Below are 23,744 nucleotides of genomic sequence, written 5' to 3' on the forward strand. Positions count from 1 at the left end.
AAAGCATCTGCCTGCTTTGGAAGTCATGCACTGGCACACATACTAATTAGAGCAGAACAAAATGTGCCTTTTTAAAATTCTTTTGGGGAAGAAATTGAAAACCAAAAAGCTATTTTCTTCCTAATTTTTTTAAATGGTCACACCAGCTGTGCACATTTAATATCTCATATGTAATGTGCATTTTGTAACTGAGACTGCTGTAGGGGTTAAATTAATAATTCTGCTTTCTCAGAAAAAGCACAACGTAACAATCATCCTTGAAGAGGGAGAAATCTGCTTGTCTACAAATGAAAAAGTCAAAATGATCACTAAAAATATATCTGCACCCTGAAAAAATGCCCTGATGCTCTGTGCACAGTGCTATGTACTGGCTTCTGACTAAAGGGGAAAACAGATGGTGTATGGTGACTAATTTTTACAGTGGGAATAAAGCACAGGTAATAGTACGCCTGTTAGCAGAGAGAACAGTTGAGGAATTTCCTGGAACTGTGGAATGAGGTGTGCAGTAACACATGCTCATGCTGAAGAGATTTTCCTGCTTCGTGGCCATGAAGGAACGGGTGAGGAGGAAAATCGATCCCTGAGAAAGTGAAGTTGTTCTACCTGTGCAGGTGTTGCACTGGGACAAACACTCCTTGTCTCTGTGTGCCTGTTGGCTGCATGTTTTTGTCAGTGGCAGGCTGAATCCAGCATATCCAGTGTGTTCCTGGGCATGGCCTTACCCTTGGCCCTGGAAAACCCCCTTGCTGCAGGGACCAGCACCCAGGAGGTGCAGGTGAGTTGTTGCCATGGACCATCACAGTCCCCAAGGGGAAGTCAGAAGAGTTCCTTGGAATTTAGGAGATCACCCAGTTGTGCTATCAGGTATGAGTCATCAAGGAAAGGATTCCACATGATAGAGAAGAAGGGGTGATTCTAGGCAGACAGTTTAACATTCAGGAAAAGGTTTTGGAATTGACTACCAAATGTGTATATTCAAAAAACAACAAAAAGAACAAACAACCACCACCACCAACAAAACCACAAAAAAACCCCATCAAAACCCCACCAAACCAACAAAAAGTAGCATAAATGCACTTCCAGGTAGCTACTTCCAGAAGATGAATGTGCTTGGAAGAAAGAAAACTTTACACATCTCTTCATCTAGCTTGCTACATGACAGAATAACATCCCTCAGTCTGTCAAGTCTTTGCCATCAAAAGGCCATGAAATTCAAAGAAATGTGTTCTTTATACATTATTCAGTGTAGCTTTCCAGTTGCATACTTTGTAAATAGTATTTTTAGGGTCTTCGAAATGATGAGACGATGGGGCTGGCCAGTTTTCATTAGATTACCTTACAATTTTCAGCAGAACACAAAATAATTCTCCAGTGCTATAGAAAATGGGATAGTGCTTGCGGAACACAATCACTCATTTTTCCTAAATGGGCTACAGAAAAAGACCCTTCTGTCAGTGAAATGTAGTTCAAGTGAAAAATCAGAGTACATTAGTTATGTGGCTCCAATTTTGTCTGAAAATTGCCTTCCCACACCCTCTCAGTATTAGTGCTTTGGTGACAAGAATGTAATTCTGTTTTGAGCTTTTTATCTGATGATAAGTCTCTGTTCCCACTGCTTCCTAACTTGTTGCCACAGTGGTGAGGTCAATTGCATCTTAAGTGCTTCAAGTCATAAGATATTTAGCATATATTCATTAAAATTCTGTATTTTCCTCCATTAATATTTTTAAAGTAACTCCCAAAGGTTTTGGGTTCCCGTTGGTGTTAAAGCTAATTTTCAAGGACTTGTTTCAATAAATTGTTAAGAATATTTGCTTAACATTAATTTCTTTTGTCAAGGGGAGATCATTGCTTTTCTTCAATTCTATTGAACTTGAGTGCTCAAGGAGACATCCAGCGCACAGTGTTGCACTTCAGTAAATTGGCCTGCAAGATTTTACATTGAAAAACTGGGAATTGATTCCACCTCAAAAATTCATGACATAGATATATGTCTTCAGCTTATAAAACCTGGGCCCAGAAAATAAAAACCTGAGAGCTTGAATTGTCCATCTTAGTGAAGTCAAGTCAGAGGAATGTTAATATTGGTAGCCATGAAGGAACTGTGGGGAAGAGGAGTAAATGCCAGGGAACGTCAGAAAGTATTGGAGGCAGAACAGATCACAGCACTGGCTCGAGTGCTGATATACAGCCACTAATGCTCCAAGTACATGAGTCTTTTAATGATTAGAAGACTTTGGCTTTGCAAATAGATTTATAATGGCAGTAGCAAGAGGAAACTGCCCCGGCAGATGTCAGACTGGCTGGTGGTGAATGGACATTGGGGGGTGTTAGGGCATTTCTCCTGCAGGTACAGGCAGCCTGGGCTGAGACCCAGCAGCCCTGCTCAGTCCTCAGTTTCCAGAAGCTCTGGATCTCGTGTAACTGTCAAAATCAAAGCTTTGTGCTGGGGGAGGCAGGGCCTGAATTTTGGTAATGTGGAATTTACAGAGTTCAGGTGCTGTCACAAACTGTCTGCTGTCTTGCAGAATAAAGGGGGAAAGAAGGAAAAAAATAGAGATTTGTTTTTTAATGACTTCCAGTGCAAGAATTTTTAAATGATGCTAAAATAATTTATAGCTTCCTGCATCATATCTTCATTTCCTCAGCTGTCATTTCCCTCCAATATGAATAAGCTGTCCCAGTAACCCTGCTGGTAACCAGGTGATACGTGATCAAAATATATTAAAGTCTAAGAGGAGAAACACCTGACTGACACATGTTCAGGTGTAAATTCAGTGTTTCTTTTAATGGTGCTCAAGCTTTGGTAGAAAGAAACTGCTCTGAAGGGGAGGCTTGACAACAGCATCTTTGACTGCTGTATTGCTTGCATGGGCTTGCAGGCAGCTATTCTTTCAGGATGAAAAATTAGATTTTATTGTGTTTTGGGACACTTTCAAGATTCTTTAGGGTGCAGTGGAGAATTAGCCTCCCCCTCTTTTCCCCCAGATGTTGTCATGTCATGAGACACAATGAAGTTTATGAATAAACAAGTACAGCATCAAAATGAAAACCAGCACGTAGTCCAACGAGATGGAATAGGGCAGGAGTTTCTTGATCAGGGTCAGTCAAGAGGTGTGTGAATGTAAGCAGGGGCTGCTTTATCACTGTGATCTGCTTATAATGAGAATGAGTGAAGAAATTCTGGGAATGGGCTGACAGAGAGTCTTCCTTCAGAACTGGAAAGCAGCATCCTATCACAGCAGGTACACCCTCAGAGAGAGAGAGCAGGGCTTTGAACACTGATATTATCTTCTATATTAAACACTCACACTACAGTGGGGAAAGGAACACAAGAAATACCACAAAAGTGCCTGATAGTAAGAGAGCAGAGAAAACATTTAGCAGGACTAAGACTGGCATGGACTGTAGATAATGCTAATAATGTGTATTAGGTTGTGCTCTTATCTCTGTCCTCTTTTAATTTTGATTGTTGTAAACAAATTCCTAAAATTCTTACCACTTCCTTGTCTCTTACACTGAGTGTGTTATTAAGATGATCTCATACACTATTTATTCTTCTTCATGTACTGAGATGGTTTGTTATACTGTTGCATTCCAATGCTGAAGCTATAAAAAAAATTTCCTTTTTAAAAGGCAGAGAGGTTTTTTGTTGTGTTTTTGTTGTTGTTTATTTATTTATTTGTTATCTACTTTTTCATTTCCTTGTGGTTCTGGGAATGGGAGCAGGCAGATGCCAAGCCCTAGGTGCTACAGGACGTATTTTTTAATTCATATTTTAACTCACATATCAAAAAACCTTGGGGAAACTGAGGTTTGGACCCTAAAGATTCCTTAGCATTGCCCAGGAATGCTTCACTCATTCACACACTCGATTTCAGAACAGCCTGAAGGTACTGCAACAGCTCAGAAACAAATGTGTTGGCTAAAACCTGCTCGAGTGTGTCAGGAAAAGACAGACTGGAATTAGACAGATTTGAAGAACTTAGGCCTGTAAACCTGCAGGAGGCTGCTTAGGATAACAAGTAAATCCAGATTTAAATATTTAAACTTCTAAGTATCAGAAAATGAATGTGTAAATTTGAAGCCCTGTAAATCTGTTTGTCAGCCTGGGTGTAAGGTGAGGTCGGGTGGGTGGTACCATCTCCTTTACTCTGCACTTCAGCTGCAGAATTTCACTTCTGTCAAAATCCATTGCTGAACTTTTGTAAGGTGTTTATTTACTTGTTTCATTTATTGATGCAAATTCATATAAAACACCTCTCCTTGCTAGAAGGGCAATCTGGGAGAAAACCAAGGGCGCTCTCAGTTTTTGCATATTTAAGGAATGCTCAAAAAAGAAAGGTCTGTAGGATTTATTAAAAGATATGGTTCTATCTGTGAAATAACAGGAATATGTCAAGCTTGCTTGCTTAGGAAAGGCTGGGAACATAACTGTGCAAGCATTACCACAGAGGTGTCTCTGTGTTTCATACACAAATTGTACCTGATCGAGCTCTTCACTGCAAACACCGTGTTTGCATGAATCACTGTATTTCCTGCTGTCCCTTCTTGCATCCTGTGGACTTAAAAATGAGCTGATCTGGCTTTGGCTAAGAGCAGAAGAGTGGTCAGAAATACAATTCTACTCCAGAAATGGGCAGTGCCCTTCAGCTTCAAGTTTGATCTCAAATTCTTACATTTCCTAGTGTGTAGAGTGGAAGTGGGCAGTGCAGGCTTAATCTGTTATTTATTGGCTAGTTATTGGGGGATTTTTGTTTTGTTTTGTGTTTAATAATGGTCTTAATGCTACTGTAATACTTAAAACAGAGAGAGAATTTATCACCTCATAGTGCAGTCAAATGAATGCAATGACTAGGAAAGCCTAGTCCCTTCTGATTTAATAAAATGATGCTATATCTGGAACAAGTAAAATACTTCCTATTTATCCACACCCCTGCTGAGACTAAAATTAACCTAAAGAGGTGCTTAATGGCACCCACTAAGCCATCATATTAATTAAACAGCTTTATTACATCTACCTTCCGGGAAAGCACCTTTTCTTTTATTTTCATTATTTCTTTTATTTGACACTGTAGAAATTTATATGTTCTAATAACTCTTATGTCACCAGTGACTTTCAGCATTTTTTTGGGAAGCAGCTCCCACACTGTTCTTGGCTATATATATGTATATATGTCTTTTCATGGAAGTGGTGCTGGCAAAACGTCCCCTGCCATCACAGGCACTGACAGCTGAGGCATCCTGGAAATGCCAGTTAATTTGGCCATTACAAATTTTATACTAAATTTTTTCTCCTTTTTAAGGGGAGTTGCAGGGATACAGTGGGAGATGGGAAAAGGCTGGCTGATGGAGGACATGCAAGGGTCTGCTCATGAAAATTCAAGCATGGAAAAAGCATCCAATGAAACATAGTGATAAAATATACTGAAGGTGATTGGTGGCATTTAATATTAATTCTATGCTTATATTTTAGTTTCTTTCAGTGTGACATTGTCTGAAGATTTCACAGATACCAAGGAGTACAGTCTTCCTAGAGCCTGAGGGGCAGAGAGGCACCAGAGGAGCTGGGAATAATAACCAGGTCTCCTGCCTTACAGTCCCATATTTACATTAACATTTTTCTTCTTCTTCTTTTTGTATGTCATTGTGACATTGGTGCTGCTCTAAATGCATGCAAAAAAATGAGATTTGTGACAGGAAGGTAAAGCTCAGCAGAGGATTGTACCAACATGAATAGGATGGATAAGGATCTGCACAGGTACAGAAACATTTTCAGGGATCTGGTTCCCCCTTTTTAGCATCAGAGTTTAAATGGAACAGGCAAAACCTGGTTGTGTAAAGGTTCCAATTTTCTTTCTCTCTCTTTGTATATAGGCTTGAAAATTGCTGGCTTTCTTCCTGGGTAAAGATGATATACATACTCGTGTTTCCAGACTTCTTGTAGTACAAATCCCTTTGTGTTCCCTTTGAGCCATTTCAGCAATGCTCATGGCTGTGGATGTGCCTTTGACAAAAGCCTGAGGGGGGCACACACCCTTTCCTTGCGTGGCCGAATCTTTCCTTATCTTTTTTCCTTTTCTTCTTTTCTTTTTTAAATTTGTTGTTTACAACTGGCCTATTATTTATTACACTCAGTTCTTAAATCTATCAGAATTATATTTGAAAGCCTATTTTGCCTAAGGCTATCCTTTTATTCCTTCATCCAGTTCAAAGGCAGTGTGATCTATCAAAAGGTGCATTCAGACTGGATTCAGGGAAGATTCCAGGTCAGCTTCAGAAACCCAGGGTTGGGCAGTGAGAAGGACCTGGCTGTCCATCCACCTGGGCTCACCCATTCACAAAGGGGTGATTCTGAGTCAGTATATGATTGCAAGGGGAAAACTTTATTCAAAACAGTAATCCTCAGGTGGTTGCTGGTGCCAGCACAAGGAATCCCTTTCAGAAACAATGCTGAGCATTCCTAGAGGTAGCACAACCATCTGTGTATTCTTGGAATTCGGTCCCTGGAGCATGGCTGAAGCCTTCTGCATAAAGGAAATAAGTCTGATTCAGGAGAGAAACCAGAAGGAACAGCTATTACTGATAAGAAGTTATTGCAAGCAAAGCCTGGGATCCCATGCCAGTTGGCACGTTGAATTATTGACCAGATTTTCATCAAAAGGACTTGGATCATTTTGAAAAGTGATGCAGGAACATGTACTTGAGTTGAGATATCTGATGATCTAAAGCTTTGTATGAAATAACTATTCAGCTGCAGTTACTGAGTCAGTCCTGCCCACCTTAAACTCCTTTCCCTAGCTTGGAGCATTGTAAATTTGGTGAAAAATACCACCTTCCTCTGTGTACACTAAAAAAAAAAAATTATTAGCTTTTTAGAAATGATGAACAGTTGAAATCACAATAATTGTCTGTTACATCATAACTTGCATTTACAGAGTCCCACTGTGATACAAAAGCTGAAAGTATTTTTCCTTCAGCTGGTTAATGTATTCAGAGTCTTTTAACTATGGCTGGAAGTGATGAAAACATGTCATTTTTCTGACATGTATTCTCAACCAGGAACTCTTTACTTGTCTTTTGCAAGTACAATAGACTGTCTATAATAATACCTTAGCTCTAGCTGTGGTATTTTTGAAGCAGATGCTCATGTTAGTCATCAACTCCTGCACATATTAGTATGCCTTAGATACACCAATATCTCATTGAAGGCAGTGGGGGTTTTCACTGCACAGGGACATTCTGACATGAATTGGGGCTGCATTATCCAGCCCCTTGTGTCAAGCTCTGTGCCCAAGGCAGAATGTGAAATACTCCCAGAAAATGGAGCAAAAGGAAATTGCAAAATGTATTTAAAGCATATTTGTTGGTGGCAATCACGGCACATTTGGGAATGGCTTCCATATGAACTCCGCTTTCCCTGGGCTGTGAAATTTGTTCTGGGGAATTTACATATTTTTGCCTTTTTATTTTTTTCTTAATGGAAAGGAACAACAATAGAAAGACTTCTCAGAGATTGCCGTTTTTTGTATGATTTCAAGCCCTTACATTACAAATTTATAGCTGTTCATAAGGTCAGCTGGAGCACTTGCATATTTTAGAAACTATGACTCGTTTGGGGCACTGTATTGGCACTGAGAATGAGCAAAATAATAAGACAAATAGCAATAGGGGAATGGATATGTACAGTAGCATACAAAATATTCAGTGCACAGAAGAAAAGCATTTTTGTAATACCATGTCTCCTTGCTTTTAGGTTTGACAGCCCACACTTGTGCTCTGGTGGGCTGTCCCATCCTTTACAGATTCTGCTGGATTCCAGCTGCCCTGTGACCTTGTTGTTCCAACACTGCCCAGCAGCATCTTCAGAGCTGAGCTCCCTGGGCCATGGCAGCACAGTCCTTCGTCAACACCTGTGTGCCCACTTGAAATGCCCCGGCTAGGGAATTCTGAGATGGTCTTGGTGAAATGCTGGGAATTGCCTAAAAAAGAGAGGATATTGCTGGAGCAGAGACAACAGCTTTTGAAGCAGTTTTCTGGCCCACACAGCTTCAGGTCAGTTTGGTTATGGGTGGTCAAAGCTTAGCCTGTGTGTTTTCAATTATTTGCTGGAAATAGTTCTGCATATGACGTCCGTGGAAGGGAATTAGTTGGTTGCTGGATGGTAAAATGATTATTTCAGGTATTGTCACTTTATCTTTGTCCTGTGAGCATGGATTCATATATCTACAGAAAGAGCACTGGAGAATTATTATTTCTAGAAACGTTCGCCTTCTAGCTGAAGCTGCAGTGAAATGATTAAATTCATCTTAAAATAGGGTTTTTCAGAAAGTAAGCTGACAGAATGAAGAGGGTTCACCACAGGGCTACGAAAGTGATTCAAGGTTTGGAAAACCTGCCACTATTTAGAGGCTTAATTAGCTCACTCTTCTTTAAAAGAAAATTACCATGTGATATGCTCAGCCTACAAATACTTATTTTGTCATTCCTAGAGACAGCTCCTTTCTCTTTCTCATAAAAGCACAACAATATCCAGCCCAAGTACTCATTGCTTGAAAATAAGAAACAATATTTCTAATTAGATAGATAAATAGATAACTGTCCAAAAGCAGAATGGATACTTGAAATCTTTAATTCGAGACCATAGACTTCCTAGAAGGATGAACTTAGCTTGAACACAGCCTGATGAGGGCTAAAGGACACTCACCACCAAGGATATCCAAAAGATCAGTCTGAAGGAGGAGGTGAGATGACAATAATTACTTCTGCCCTTGTAATCTGTGGCTGTGTATAAGGGAGATGGATAGGCAGTAGAGAACAGAACTTATTTGGAATAGGCACTATTTTACAGCCTACTAAAGGCTTCAAGGCCAAAGTGAATACCATAATAATGGCAATTAAGGTAGAGCTGGCTATCTTTCCAGGTTAGGCTTTTGAGTTAATCATGCAAAGGTCATTACTAATGCCACTCAAGCACAGCAGACACGTAAAGCCACCTCTAAACCACCTCTGATTAAAATGGCTTGCAAACCTTATCTTTCTCCATAGTAAATTAAAAAGGTGTTCTATATATTTATTTTTGTAAGCTGTACAGTGGTTTTCATTTTTTAAAAGAATGACTGCTTTAGAATATAAGGCCTGTTCCTACAAATCTAAAATATTTTATTGGAATTTCAGGATAAAAATAGAATTTACTTAAAACTGTGTCAATTAAGAAAATATGGTATTGCTAAGTTTGTTTAACATTTCCTTCAGAAAAGTAAATAAATACTGAAGTGAGATAAATAGATACTGCCTGGATAGGCAGGCAGACAGAAATAGAATAATCTTGGAAGTCTGTTGCATAGAATGGGTAGATTGAATATGAAGTATAGCATAAAATGTGATTGTTTAAAAAGGAAGCCAATTATGCCTCTGTTTTGAAATACAAATCTTGCAAACTTACTCATAGATTTGCTACCACTATTCCATGCAGCTTGCAAAATTCTTGATGAAAAGAAGTATTTTTTTCATCCCTTGTGGAGAAGCTGTTTCTATTTAGATGCACAGCAGAAGTTCTAATTTTTGAACTTTTCCTCTCTTAGATTGTGCTCCCATTGCATAACATTCTGTCCCTCAATGGCCTTTTTCCTTCATGTTTTCTCCATAATGAGGAAGAAGGCACTGTTTTAGTCTGTGTTGGCAGAGCAGGACCTGCCTTGTCAGGGGTTGAGTCTTTTGCAGAGGATGAGTCTCTGCTGTGACTCTGCAAGGAACTCTCTACCAATTATTTCCAGGGAAGAGCCATCTCACAGTAAACATCTCTCTCCTAATGGTGACAGACTTAGTCAGGAGAGTGAAATAATAAATCTTACAGAAACAGGGAGCTGACCGAATTATTGAAGGAGAAATCACTCCTGCCAGGTGCTAAGAAGTTTGGTGACAACACAAAAATCTCCAAGCCCTGGAATAAAAGTATTTTGCATTTTTAGAGCATTTCATGTCTTCAAGATGCAGAACAGATGTTTCTTAATTCTTCTAATGGTTCTGTGAAGCAGGTCAGCATTATCTCAGCTTTACAGATGGGCAAGGAGTACAGAGAGGTTGAATGATTTGTCTCGGTCCAGGGTATGAATCACTGTCAGAACCAGGAATAGGATTCAGCAGTGCTTGGGAGTACATGCACATGCTGAAACCACTCAACCACACTGTACCCATCATAAGAAATGGAAATTAATTTTTAATATTCCTGTTTCTAAAGTGAGATTTTGGATTTCAGAAAAATGAAATATTTATTTCATTATGTATGACTTCATAAGCCTATAATTTATACCAGGATAGATTTATTGGCTTTATTTCCCTGTGATAATTAGATAGTCCTTGTTGATCTAATGGGTTTGTGATTTTTAGTGATGTATCCATCTCCCCAAAGAAACAGCATTACTTGCCTCTTATGTACTTAGGAACAGAATTAAATGGTATGCACATAAAAATCTTATGGAGCTACAATATTAAAATGAAGGGGTTTTCCTTCTCCTAAATGTAGGCTAAATATACTAAATTAATTTGCAACTACTTCAGTTTTCTAAGCAAGTTTAATCCTCAGATATTTATCAGGCTGGCAGCATCACAGTCCTCTATGTACTTAAAATATTGAGTATTTAAACTGCTGATATGTTGCAATGATACCAGCAGATTGCAAAGAGTTTGCAAACATTAATTAGTTTGCCTTTAGCAGGGGAAAAACCCCACCAAGTGCCTCTGGCTGGCTGGTGATTCAGCCCTGTGTGCAGGACAGTGACTGACACTGGAAGAGAGAACATTCTGGACTGAGACAACTGCAAAGGAGGGGTTTTCCCTAAATCCCAGCAACCTCCTTTTCCTTCAGAACCTCCTGACTACTTTACTCCTGTTACTATGTTACTGAAGCTGCTGCAGCTGTGGTATCACCATAAACGTTAAATCTAAAATTCTAGTCCTTTTGTCTGGTCAGCCTCAAAATTAATTTCTTTCCACCACTCTTTTCTCTTTTTTTTAATCAAAAATATCCTTTCCCAGAGCCACAGGGCGTCTGCTTTCCCTGTGCAGAAATTAGTCTCAATCCCCTGCCCAACAAGTCAAAGACTCCTCCTCTTTCACAGGCCAGTCTTGAATCCTTAACATTTTTTTTTCCCTGAATGAAAAGCAGATTAAACTGCATCTTCTTTTGTATAACTAGTATATAGGAAACTCTGAAAACAGTGGCACTGATCACAGAAATCCTAAGGAGTATCCTGACCTTTTCCAAAAATGAACTTTGCATTTTCAGCTAAAATTAAAAAAAAAGACTAAGCATTATCATATTTTTCATTCCTGCATTATTATGTTCATGATAAATTTGGGGAATCCTGCGGGTGTATTCTGCCAGAAAGTCAAAAGGAGGGCCTTGCTGAGTATTTTTGAATAAATGTGTCCTTTAAAGGTTAAGTATGAAGGAAAGGATGTAACATTTTTGTTCAATTACACTAATGTTTTAAAGGCATCATTACTGTCAAGACAAATAACATCTTAGGAAAAGACAAGGATTGAGGGAAGCTGAAAGAGTGACCCAGAGGAATCTCTATATAAATATAGGAAAAAAGACAACAGCAGAAAGAGTGAATGGACTAAATTGTGAATGGATATATTGGTTGTGATCCTGCTTTTGCTTCTTCTTTCTTTTTCAGCCCCAAATTAGACTTCATCCATCTGGGTGCACATGCCCTGCCCACCAAATTTCTGCTTAGCCTTGCACGGATCAGAACTAATAACCCAAGCAAGAGATTCTCATCTGTTCCCCTCCCTTGACCCCCCGGTGCTGCTCTGTTCCTCTCCAGACATCCTGGGCACACACAGGAGCCAGAATTTGGCCGGCATGTTGGCAATGGGAGAAGAGTTTAAAAGGGAGAAAAGAAATGCAGATGGCTGAGAACCACCTGTCAAGGATTCCCAGGGTGCAGACAGATTAGTGATGCTATTTGTGGTTGCAGTGGATGCAACAATCTCTTCCCCACAGCCGTTGATGGGGACAAGTTGCTGCTCCAGGGTGAGCGGTGAGAAAGGTGCTTCCCCTTTTCCTTCACCTGCTCCCTGGCACGTAGGGGAGACACATTTAAAGCCAAAATGGAGAAATCAAGCTGTTCATGAGAGCCAGTATTTACTTCACTTCACAGGAACTTTCTCTTATAATATATTAGATATAATTTTTTCCTTTGTCTTGTACTGTGTATTAAGGACTGTCCTATTGTGGCTGCTTTGACAGCCACATCTTTCTTGTTTATAATACAATTTGACTGACAATAAGTCAGGGAACTGTGATTTGAACTCCTCGTTGTGACTGGCCTGACAATAGTCTCTTTCTCATTTATAGTGCCATTTGATTGACAATAAGTCAGGGGATTGGCAGCTGGTTAGGTTTTTTTTTTTTTCCCATGAATGTGTATTTCTGGCTAAGACAAGACATCTATTCCTAAATAGTTTGACAGATAATTTGTACAAAATTCTACAATGGTGATATTCTTCAGCATCCTTATTAAAATAATATTGTTCTTTGGCTTTGTACCAGTTTCACTTTTAAGATGATGGTTTTCCTTCTTTCTCCTGTGCCAGCTGTGTCTCTATTTTTGTCACCATTACTAAAGCTTTATAGAATTGCAGTTCATATGTTAGTAACTGTTACATGTGTTCTTGACAATTTTTCTTCTTAACAAGTGTGAGAAAAGCTATTATCTGCTTTGTGAAATCAGTGTAGATGTGCTATAATTGGGAGGTTTGGGGAACTCTTTTCAGTGGTTCTGCTTGTGTACTGTTAATTGTAGTCAGTCACTTCCACGATATTTTCTTTATTTTTATAGAGAAGGAATTCTGGCACTCACTGTGCTGTTGATAAGTATCATCTCTAAAGAAACACACTTTCTCTGACACTTGGCACAACTCTGCCTTCCACCCGAGAGTCCCAAAGCCAAAACCAGCACAGTTTGTGGTGATGTAATAGCAAAGGGGTAGTTTGCAGTGACCTTCTGCAAAACTTGGCCAGAAATCAATGCCAAAATGGCCTATGAAACATACCCTGGGCAGTAGAATAACAACCTGTCAGGCTGCCTAATGCATCTTTGCCTTCCCTGCAATGTCCAAAGGCAGAGGAAAGTGAGAGCATGGAAAACAGATATCCTAAAGAGCATTTTTATTTAGAAAACAAAAAAAAGCCCGAAACCCACAAACACATATTTGCATATTACTGCTGCTGTGCAGTTTCAGTCTGATCATTAAGGGCTCTCAATTGGATATCCTTCATGAGTGCAGCCACTGTGGAGGCGGGTTGAAGGGCAAGGGAGAAGGGTTCATGGGCAGGAAATCAATAATGGTGCAATTCCCAGGATGAGGCAGCAGATTCTGCAGCCACTTGCAAGTCCATTATTCACATTGGTTCCAGTGTCCATGTTTATAAAAAGCGTATTTTTAATACCCCTACAACCCCACACAAGATACATTTAATACAGCTAAGAGAAGGACTAGTTTATATTTTTTGCAGAGCACCCATGAATTTTTTAACTGGAGGGATATGATCTCTGCACAGTTTCAATGTGCCACTTTCACATGCAGATATTTTGTATACAAATACTGGGAAGATTTTCTTTAGTCACTGGGTAAATATTCTGCTCAGGAATAGTTTCAAAGTTCTTCATAAGGAGTCCAGTCAGCTACATCATTTAAATATGCTTGAGGGACTGAAGCCTGAACAAGCAAAAGCATAGATTGCACTTGAGCTACTGAAGAACAAAAGTAGAACAGGTATGTTTGTGTCTATGCTTGTTACTAAAGGATGAAAGTGTGAAGAAAAACTTTAAATTGGTACTGGAAATACATTAGATGTTAGAATTCTGATGCAAAAATATTCAGTAGAAAAAGAAGCCTAAAATGAGAGCTAAAGGCACTAGGCCAGAGGATTGAAATGTAAAGTTTGTTCATGGTGGAGAGAAAAATATTTATTCCTTGTTTTTCTATTCCAAATAAATTTCTTTCTCATGCTGTAATCTCTTGCTGCTGTTTATCACAACCTGTGACTTTTCTTATTCCCTCTTCTCTTTTAAAAATCATGAAGCTGGTGGTGCATTTAATCAGCCTCTTTCCTGGATGATGCCAAATAGGGAGCATATTCCCATGAAACACTTGAGATGGTGAATTCCCCCAGTTGAATACCACCATTTTAAACAGGGAAGATTAACACAATAAAAAAAAAAAAAAATCAAAGGGGACAGAATTATGTTTCAAAGCTACTCCAGGCTAACGTAACACAGCACTGAGCTCTTTGCTCACACAGAGAGCTGCTGGCCTCAGGCAGGCTAAATAAAACGTGTTTTACATCTGGATCAGAGTTAGAAAAAAATCTTAATACTTCCATCATTGCTTGGGTTTTTTCCCCGAACAAATGGTGAGGAATATAGCAGCCGCTATTGCTGTACTATGGCTTTCATAAAACAGAATGGCTGTGTTTTATCACTCCTCCTCACTTATGCCACTTCTTGGCAATCAGATAGGGATATTCACTAAAATTTTTATTTTAAAATTAGCTGCTGGGGGGCTGTTTGGGGCACAGTAGGGCTAGCTATGGCGTAGAAGCAGACACAGTTATTCACATTTCCAGATCCCTTTGAAGTGGTTCCAACTCCATGAGTAGGAGCTGAAACAGCTGTTTCTATGAGGTGGAAAACAGAGGCATCTATGGACTCTCTGTCTTTTTTTCTGTCTGGGGATGCCCCTAAACTATGCTTTCAGTAGTAGTAAAATTTTTAAAATTTTGCTAATTATGGATCCCCCCATTAAAAAGTGGAAAAATAGACCATTTTGTCCTCCATTGAACTATAATGGAAGACTGTAGTGCAGGAAAGAAAGGTACAGGACCAAAATTGGAAGCCCTTAATTTTTGGATTATGAACTCTTTCCCCGCTGACTGTATGAAAAGGCAAAAGGAAAATACCAGCTGTGGACAGGCAGCAGAAGAAGAACATGGAACCCCAGCTTCCCTGTTCAGTGGGTTATTCCCAGGGAATACTGCTTAAAGTAAATATGCAAAGACTTCAGCAAAATGTGCTATTTTTATTGCCTTCTCTCTAAGAAACTGCCAAACAGCTTCCTCTGATTTATTACAATTATTAGCATTTAGCCATTAAGGAGTACACAGGTAAGTTATTCTTGTTTTTTCCCAATACTTCCACTAAGCATGTCCAAGTTCCATGTTCATAGTTTTAAATGACAAGGAAATTCTTACCTGTGTGAAAGCCTTTTCCCTCATCCTTGTGTTACCTCAAATAGAGATACTTGCCTGCTTGTATTTTATCTCTTATAGTACAGCCCAGACAGTAGAATACTTGGAAGACAGGTTTGTGGGGTTTTTTTTCATTGGTCACTACCAGTTTTAATATTTCACTTCTAAGGAGGAAAAGAATGCAGTTAGGCAGAAGAGACAGTTTTCACTCTTTCCACCACTACTGGTAAAACATACTCACGGTACATGATTGAGAGAATTGTCTTGCAGCTCTGATAGGTTATAAATAGAAGGCATTGTCATTGTCTAGCAGTTCTCCTGCAAAGGAGGGCTAACCGAGTAGATTAATAAAATATTGGCATTAAAAAACCATTTTCAGTTAAATTTTAAAGTAGCTGATGAAATATTTCTATAGCAGCCCTGTCAACTCCTGCTCCAAGTCATATTACCTCTCCTGCTTGGTTTTTTTGTGTTTGGTTGTTTTTGGGGTTTTGTCAGAAAAAAGCCTTATCCCAAACCCAAAATACCAGAGCTTGGGGAGAGTGTGAGAGTGTCCCATGCTCAGAGTTATAGATTCATAGAATGGTTTGGGTTGGAAGGGACCTTTATAGAGCCCCCATCAGACTCCAGCTGGTTCTTGTGGTTCAGTTCAGATATGGTGTGGGGGCAGTCAGAGAGATGGGCCTGGGTGATGGTTTGTCCAAACTGGCCCATATCTGTGGCTCTGTTGTGGCTGCTGCACTGCTGTTCTGTGCAGAACGAGGTGAGCAGAATGTAAAAATGGTCTGGGAGTTTGTTAATACCCTTAATGAGGCATTGGCTTTACTTTATATAAAGTACAGCGTGTGCCATATAAGGTCTGGTATTTCAGGGACAGATAATTTAAAATCTAATAGCAATTTACCACTCTAACACAAGCCAAAACATCTCTGTTTGGATTTTAGTTCTTCTGCAGCTAAGGGATGACAGCAATGAAGATTAAAGCTTTTTTAACTTCTCTTTATGATCTCAGCAAAGTGCAGATTTGAAACACAGAAAAAGGTTGACCTTCATATTAACCTGAATTTCTTTTCCTGTTTCTTCTTGAACATATTTTATTCTCTTTATGCACAGTGGGGCTCTTTTTTCATGTGCTCTGCTGTTGAACAAAATGCCAAAAAGATGGAGTGTGCACTTTTACATCAAAGAAATGATGAGACCGTGAAAACTCATTTCCCTTGTGACTTCTTAAATTGTTACTAAGGAATTGAATGTGTCTGTTTGAAACAATGTGTCCCTTTAAATTCTGTTTTCTTATTTGTCTACAACTGAAAATCACCTTTCATTTAGAGCATGGTCCAAAGGCCACTGGAGTCAAGAAAAGATTCTTAGTTACTGCAGTGAGTGGTAGGTCAGATTTTTTCAATTATTTCACTATGTAAAACCCAGAACAGACAGTTTTAAAAAGAATTGGTTATCTAGAGGGGAAAAAATTGCCTGGTGTATTTTGTTTATTCGGGTAGTTTAAAATCTTACCTTCAGATGGGAAAGAACTAAGTGAATTCCCTTCTTACTGCACAGAATGCATTTGACAAGGACAAGAAAGGTCAAGCTGTAGTTAAATTCAGGGAGCCAAACCAGGGAAAATATTGATTTACTTCAGTTTTTCTTACACATAAAGGTGATGTGAGGTAGAAGCAAACACAGTAACAAAATCCACAACTTAAACTCTGTTGGAGGAAAACCTTTTCCAGTGCTACACTACAGTTTTGGATAATCCCTCACTGCTGGGATGAATGATTTGTCACTGCTACAGTCCAGGAAGTTGCTAGAAATGGTCTTGATTGGACTGAAAGGCATTGTAAAGCAATTAACTTCTGACTATTAATAAAGCTCCCACAGGATTCATTAATTTAAAAAAGTAGACAAAGACTGCATTTAGTAAGTGTAGAACTGTGGCTATATTGAAATGTGGAAAAATGCTGCACCATGTCCATGCTGTTGTAAATATTCCTTTTCAGTTTCCAGAAAAAGATTGTGAAGTTTTAATTTAGAAAAGCATTTAGGCATATGATGAAATTGTTTTCGTTTTGACTGGATATAAATTAAACAAACAGCTAAGCCCTTTGCTTAATAAAGAGCAATTTGAATATCTGCTTATAGCCCAGGTTCAGATTTCATTGAAGTTTCAATTCCTCTGAACTGGAGCCTTAATCCCCTGAATTGTCATGGTATGGTTTGGATCTAGAATCCAGAAAATTTCCCTTTCCTCCCAGGCACAAAGCAGCCTTCTCAAAGATACCCATAGCTCATATCCATGTTCCTTTCCAATGCTCCAGTCTTCTGCTCTCTTTAATTTACAGTTTATTTCTCACTCCCAAGGCATGTAGTAATTTAAGCAGGTGATTTTACAGCTCCTCAAAACAGTGATTGTTTACTCTAGCAATTCAAAAGAAATCCAGGGCTGGAGAAAATCTAAACCTTCTCTGTGCAGGTCTCTACCTTGGGAGGCTCTGAACCGCTGACACCCTCCTTCTTCCCCTCATCTGTACTCCTGTCACACTCACGCCCACTTTCTGGTTGGTCAGACTCTATTTTATGCCTAGAAAGAGCCACTCTCTGCTATGATCCCATGCTGGGATAGCACAACAATGGAAAAACATTGCTACCAGGAAAATATGTTTAACTGTTTTCAAAATGCTGGACTGAGCCAACAGCCCATATCAAAGCCTTTGCAAAGGCATCAAGCCAGTTTCTCAGATTCCATTGTTTATAATCTCACTTGGGTTATTTCCCAACAACTTGGAAAATGTGTGACTGTTTTTGTATCTGAAACGAGTTTGTCCAGTGCCAAAGTGAGAATATGGGATATTTACAAAACAAGGCTATCTGGCATCACTGGCAGTCTTTAGGACTGAGTAACTGAGTCGTTCTAGCAATTCTGTTACTGAAGATATAGCAACTATATTCTGAATTACGTGGGGGGATTGATCTGGGTTATGGTTTGTTGGGTTTATTTTGTTCTTTTTCCTGGTAAAATAGTTCTGAGCCAAGTGATTGAGCCAGGTTTGTTCCACATTACTGGTTCTGAATCTGTTAATGCAGCAGATGCAGGAATACAGGTTCACAGAATCATGAAGAGATAAGTGGGCAAATTTGCTCAATGCTGCTGATCACAGAGCTCCTTGTGCTAAGCATTCATTATCTGGTACACAGACAGAAAAAGCCCAAATGTACAGGTAATTTGTTAAAAAGCCTTTCTTGTAAACTGCACTCAAAGTGGATATTTTATACTATTACTTAAAAGTCAGAATATCATAAGTTTGGTTTCAAGTCCAAAGAAAGTAGGTACCCATTTCCAACAATGTTAGATACTGAAGCCGTGATTCCAGAGCATGGAAGGTCACTAGCTTCAGGGTTCTTGGAAGAAGAAGAAAAGCAGTTTGGAAGGAAAAAAAGAAACCGTAGGAGATCCAGTGTTCATTTTCAAACCAGTAGGTTGTGTTTAAAATCCCACCTTGGTATTTTTCTTTTGCCATCAGAAACAAGTGTATCTATAACAAGTTCATAGCTTTCAATCTAAGAAAAAGTGACAGCTCTCACATGTTGAAAACCTGCTATGCCAACAGCTGAACTCTTCAGACTTCCAGGAGTAATTTCATTACAGGTGTTCTGCTGTTACGCTTTTTTCTTTTAAAATAATGGTGGTTTCCACCTAATGAAACATTTGGCATTTTTTGTAATGTGTAATAAAATAACCACTGCCATTAGGTTTGCTACCCCCTTTTAATCATCACTAATTTTTTGGGGTAAAATATTTCAGTAAATATGTGGTGGTGGGTCTTTTTTCCAGGCTAAAAATTTACTTTAAAGAAGAGGGAAAAGATGAACTTCCTGCAGTGAGGCTGGTAAAAAATTGTTCTGCTATTTACAAAGTGCACCAATGCCTTTTGATTAAAACTAAGAGTGAGAAATCTGACTCTAGCTTGAGAGCCTTAGAGACAAAATTCTTTCAGAGAGACAGAGAGTGAAAAGAGAGTCAGGTGGCACCTGGTGAACTTCTGCAGTCTCAAAAATGTGCTGCTCTGGAAGAGCTGTTTCTAGGTAAGGGCATTTGTCTGCAAACATTCCTTCCACCCAGCTACTTAACCTAGCTGATGTCTTTTGCTTCCACCTGGTCTAGTGGAAGGTGTCCCTGCCCATGGCAGGGGGGTTGGATTTACATGATTTCTAAGGTCCCTCCCAGCCCTAACCATTCTATGACTTCATTTGGGACCTTCAGTCACATTTATTCCTTCGATATCTACTTAGTCATGCAGCTGAGAACAAGACCAATCTTTACTTTCCAGGATGGTAGATATTTATGTTCACTAAAAAAAGAGGTCTGTACATCCACTATGTCCTGAATATCTCCACTAGAGGAGTATTTTCAAGAAATTTTCAAGATAACATCCTGAAAAAAGCAACATCAGAAAGAAGTGTAAAGCATTTGCATAGAAATGATCACAGTATTCCATGGTGGACTGATTTTTGCCTGTGTTTTAGGATGTTTTTCAAAATTCCAGGGCTGATTACTATATTTATTTCATGAAAATAGTAGAAATGTACTGAGTCAGTGCATTAATCTCTTCAACCAGGCATAAGAAAATATTTATCTCAGTTACCCAATGGTAAAAACTATATTGTTCAATTTCTTAATCTTTAGTGCATGTAATAACACAGAAAAAACACTTTTCAAAGTGCTTTCTGTCAAGGAAATTCCAGGCCACAGTAAAGAAGTGCACTTTGAAATAATGAAAAACATAATTTGGAGCTATTCACAGAAGAAATACTTAGTGTGCTTATGAATGTTAAACTCTAAATCTGTTAGTTATGTGCTAGTAAATTATGCAGACATATAAAAAGGGAGCATGCTCAGCAACTGAGGAAGAAGTTGTTATGACACTTAGGACATGTTATAACTAGAAAAGAATCTTTACCATGGTTGCATTTACTGGTGAAGAAATTAAAAAAAAAAAAAATAATAAAAGGGAAAGAAAATGAAAAAAGATAAAGGGGAAAGGAGAGTTAAATAATAAATTTAATTTTGCCTTAGAATCAATTCCCTTTCAGAACAAAGGAGTAACTGTCAAAGTGGATTTTGGAACAGAGTTGTGAGAGATGTTAGAGAGCAGTCAGAGGTCTAGCAAATATGATCTCTGAAGAAAGACTGTGTGAAATGGGACTCTTTTAGACTAAAAAAGAGAAAGCCAGGGCTAGGTGATGTCCCTTCCAGCTTTATATTTCTATAGAAATAAAAAGTTCTGAAGGAGGGTCACTGCATCCAAAGACATAATCCTATCTTTCAGGAAATAAAAATTGCTTCTGTATAAAAGTTGAACTGACACCTAACCTACAGACTTGCATAAAGAAATAAGGGGAAATTAGTGTCCTTTTATTCCCAGGACAAGCAGGAAAGCAATGTGCATGGGATTGCAAGATTTTGTTTATATGCAGGAGAGTAGAATGTTGATTAAATTCTGGCTAGAATGATCTTTGTCTCTTGTTGTTAATAATTATTATAGAAATATGTAGCTAACAGATCCGATGATACTTGGAACTTTTTTGTAATAAACCAATAAATAAATAACTGGTTTTTAACTGTTGGGGGTACATGTGTTTACAAATATCATCACAAAGAGCACCTGGCCACCTCAGCAGGTCCTGACAACTCAGCTTTCTAGCAAGACTGGTCATCAATTATATACATGAAGTATATTCCATCTGGCCATATAATTTCCACTGGGATCATGAATGGTGTTTTAATTTATGAAAAATCATCTTTATAACATGGAGAGGACTCTTACAAACCATCAGATTGAAAGGCAGGGGAAAGTGAGCTCATTCAAACCTGGTATGAACTAATTGGGAAATTCTCTGTTCACTGTTCTCCAAATAGTCTGTGATAACATTCAGGGATCTTTTTTTTTGCTTTGCTTACAGGAATGCACAGAGGTGCCTTTTCTTTTTGGGTGGCAGGGGGTTTTGCACACATGGTGTGAGAACAGGTAGCAGAAGAGGGAAAGGATGGGTAGAAGGGTGCATTGCAAAGGCTGTTGTAGGTTTTGAAATTAAATGCAGATAAATGTAATTCTCTGACTTGCCATGTAGAAAACCAGTGGTAGGACTGAGCCTAGTATTCAAACCTCTTGTTTAGTGTTTATTCTCTGCCATGGTTTCTCAAAATCAATCCTGTCAGAATCTTCCTTGACTGTGTATATATTTTTAGGTTTCTATTGTGCTTTCCTTCTGTCCAGTGCAATGAAGAGTTACCAGTAGAGGAGATTTTAAACAGATTTTTTTTTCAGATTGTGTTTGCTTTTAGCTTATTCTTTTTAATCCAGCAGGAACACTGAACATGTGAAATTGTTATTGTTTTCAGTTTTTTAGATGAAGAAACATTCCAAATCTTACTGGTTCTCTTTCTGAGAGATTCTAGCAATGTGCTTCATCCCCTGGACAGTTGCTGCAAAGAGTTGTATAAATCTGACACATTTGTTCTTGTAATTTTTTTTCCATTTTATTCTTGAGATTCTGCCTGGGAAGTTGTTTTAAAAATTCATTATTATTTGATTGCAATTTGGATGTAAGCCAACAAATTTTTTGAATTTGAAAGAAAATGCAGCATCAGCTTCTTTGGCACTATAATGGAATGAAACCCTCCAAGCACTCATTAAAAGGGCTTCTGACATCTAGCAAAATTAGATGAGGTGTAAATCACTGAACTACCATATGTGGTTTGAAATGGAATATTTAATTCTGTAGAATCCAAACCCAAGGCTAAAGGGAAATTTAACTACACCAGCATAATATTTTGATGATGGAAGAAGTAAAACCATTTTAGATGTTTTATATTTAAAGTTTAATTTTTAAAAATGTTTATTAAGGGAATCTCCATTGATATCCACATTGTTATTTGGCATATATGCAAATGCTTGAGGAATAATACTAAAGTACAGTAATGAGTTTTCTCCACTGAAGAGTTTCTGAGGGCTGTAAAAATATTACTGGAAAATTTTGATTGTAGAAGCATGATCATAATAATTACTTCTTCCTTTAGCTTCCTCCTGGTAATTTTGTGTCCTTTGATGTAGCTCATATCAGGGTAAGTTTGCTTCTCAGTCACTGGAGCTGTTTCCGTTGTGGAGGCAGAAGGGATCAGGAGCTGTGAAACAGTTTTACCTTCAATTTTACTTGTATTCAAAACACAGCTGAAAAGTGATAGCTATTTTTCCAATAACTATAACAGTAGTATTATAAGTAAATATTTCTATAAATTTTCTATCCATTGACCCTTGTTGGGATTGGGGCTTTATTATATCAATGCCATGCAAGTTTCAAAGAAAAGGTGCCTGGCCTGAAGTCTTTGTAAACAGAAGGAAAGGGATGTGGGTGCATCACCTAATGAATAAATATGCAGAAGAATGGGTCTCACACATGAAGTGAGTTTGATTTTGATCCCTTGTGGCTCTATTTGAACTATGGTTTTGTGAGATTATACAAGGATTTTGTAAGTTTTTGCATTAATTTAAGTTGTCAGGCTGTGACTCAGCCGTTAACTGCACTTTTGAGAATAAAGATTAGATGGTGTTGTTTTATCATTATTATTTTCTAAATGCCTTTGTGAAAGCAGACAAGAATTTATTTCACATGCTGCGAAAGTGTAACTGCCCCAACATGAAAATGGGTTAAAACAGAAAAACACATTTGTTTTCTTGTTTATACTGCACATGAGAATGGAATATTTCTGTGCAGAAATGTACTTCCTTGTGATGGCATGGATGAATAGACTTTGATTCCTCAAAGAGAACTATTTGTTTGTCTCTTCAAGCCAGACAAGGTGAGACTTATGAATTATATTTTAACAGGAATCACTTTGAAAGCAAGGGAGAAATCATGTGAGGAAACTGTCACTTGAGGAAATCTTGTGCATAGTTTCAAATTTATTAAGAAAAAAGACATTTTTCAGAAAAGGAATGAGCTCTGAAGGATTCAGGATGTGCAGCTCTGTGCCAAGAATAAGGAAGAGATTTGGTTCCTTTGCATTGTTCTCTGGAGTGGGGAAGTGGAGCAGTGGGAGTGTGTTGGGATCAAAGGATGGTTGGTAATTTATTTTGTGTCCTTTTCTCCAGCTACGTTGATATCCAGCATAAGCTGAAATGAATAATGTTCATTTCTTGAGGAAAATATGGTGCATTTGAGAACCAGTGTTCAAATGAGCAATAATCCAGCCTGGCTTCCTTTGTGTTATCCAAAGCAGCAGCGTCTTCAGCTTCAGAGATAAGGGTAGGAAGACTGCTTAATTTCAAAGGTTTTTCACTTTTATCTTAGTCTGGGAAATCTGAATACTTTAATGGGTTTAGGTTTTTAATTTAATTCCAGGTTGCTCATCATTTCACCTTTCAGCTGGGCTACAGAGATAATTCAATCATATTTCCCTTGACGAGTCATCTGAATTACACTT

The 23,744-nt window shown here is 38.5% G+C and overlaps 1 protein-coding gene across 3 annotated transcripts in view; it reads left to right on the top strand.

The window, feature by feature from the left end:
• Window positions 1–7,893, top strand: part of TRUB1 (TruB pseudouridine synthase family member 1) — a gene marked incomplete at its 5' end in the record, with an annotated part of 87,446 nt that extends 79,553 nt beyond the window's left edge. For all 3 annotated transcript variants that reach the window (XM_082286243.1, XM_082286244.1, XM_082286245.1), the window contains one exon: window positions 7,757–7,893. In XM_082286243.1, coding sequence (XP_082142369.1) covers window positions 7,757–7,833 — 77 coding nt within the window. In that variant the 3' untranslated portion in view covers window positions 7,834–7,893. The remainder of the gene's footprint in view (window positions 1–7,756) is intronic.
• Window positions 7,894–23,744: the final 15,851 nt, after the last annotated feature.

Source organism: Coloeus monedula (genome assembly GCF_965178545.1).
Source record: "Coloeus monedula genome assembly, chromosome: 8".
Lineage (NCBI taxonomy): Eukaryota > Metazoa > Chordata > Aves > Passeriformes > Corvidae > Coloeus > Coloeus monedula.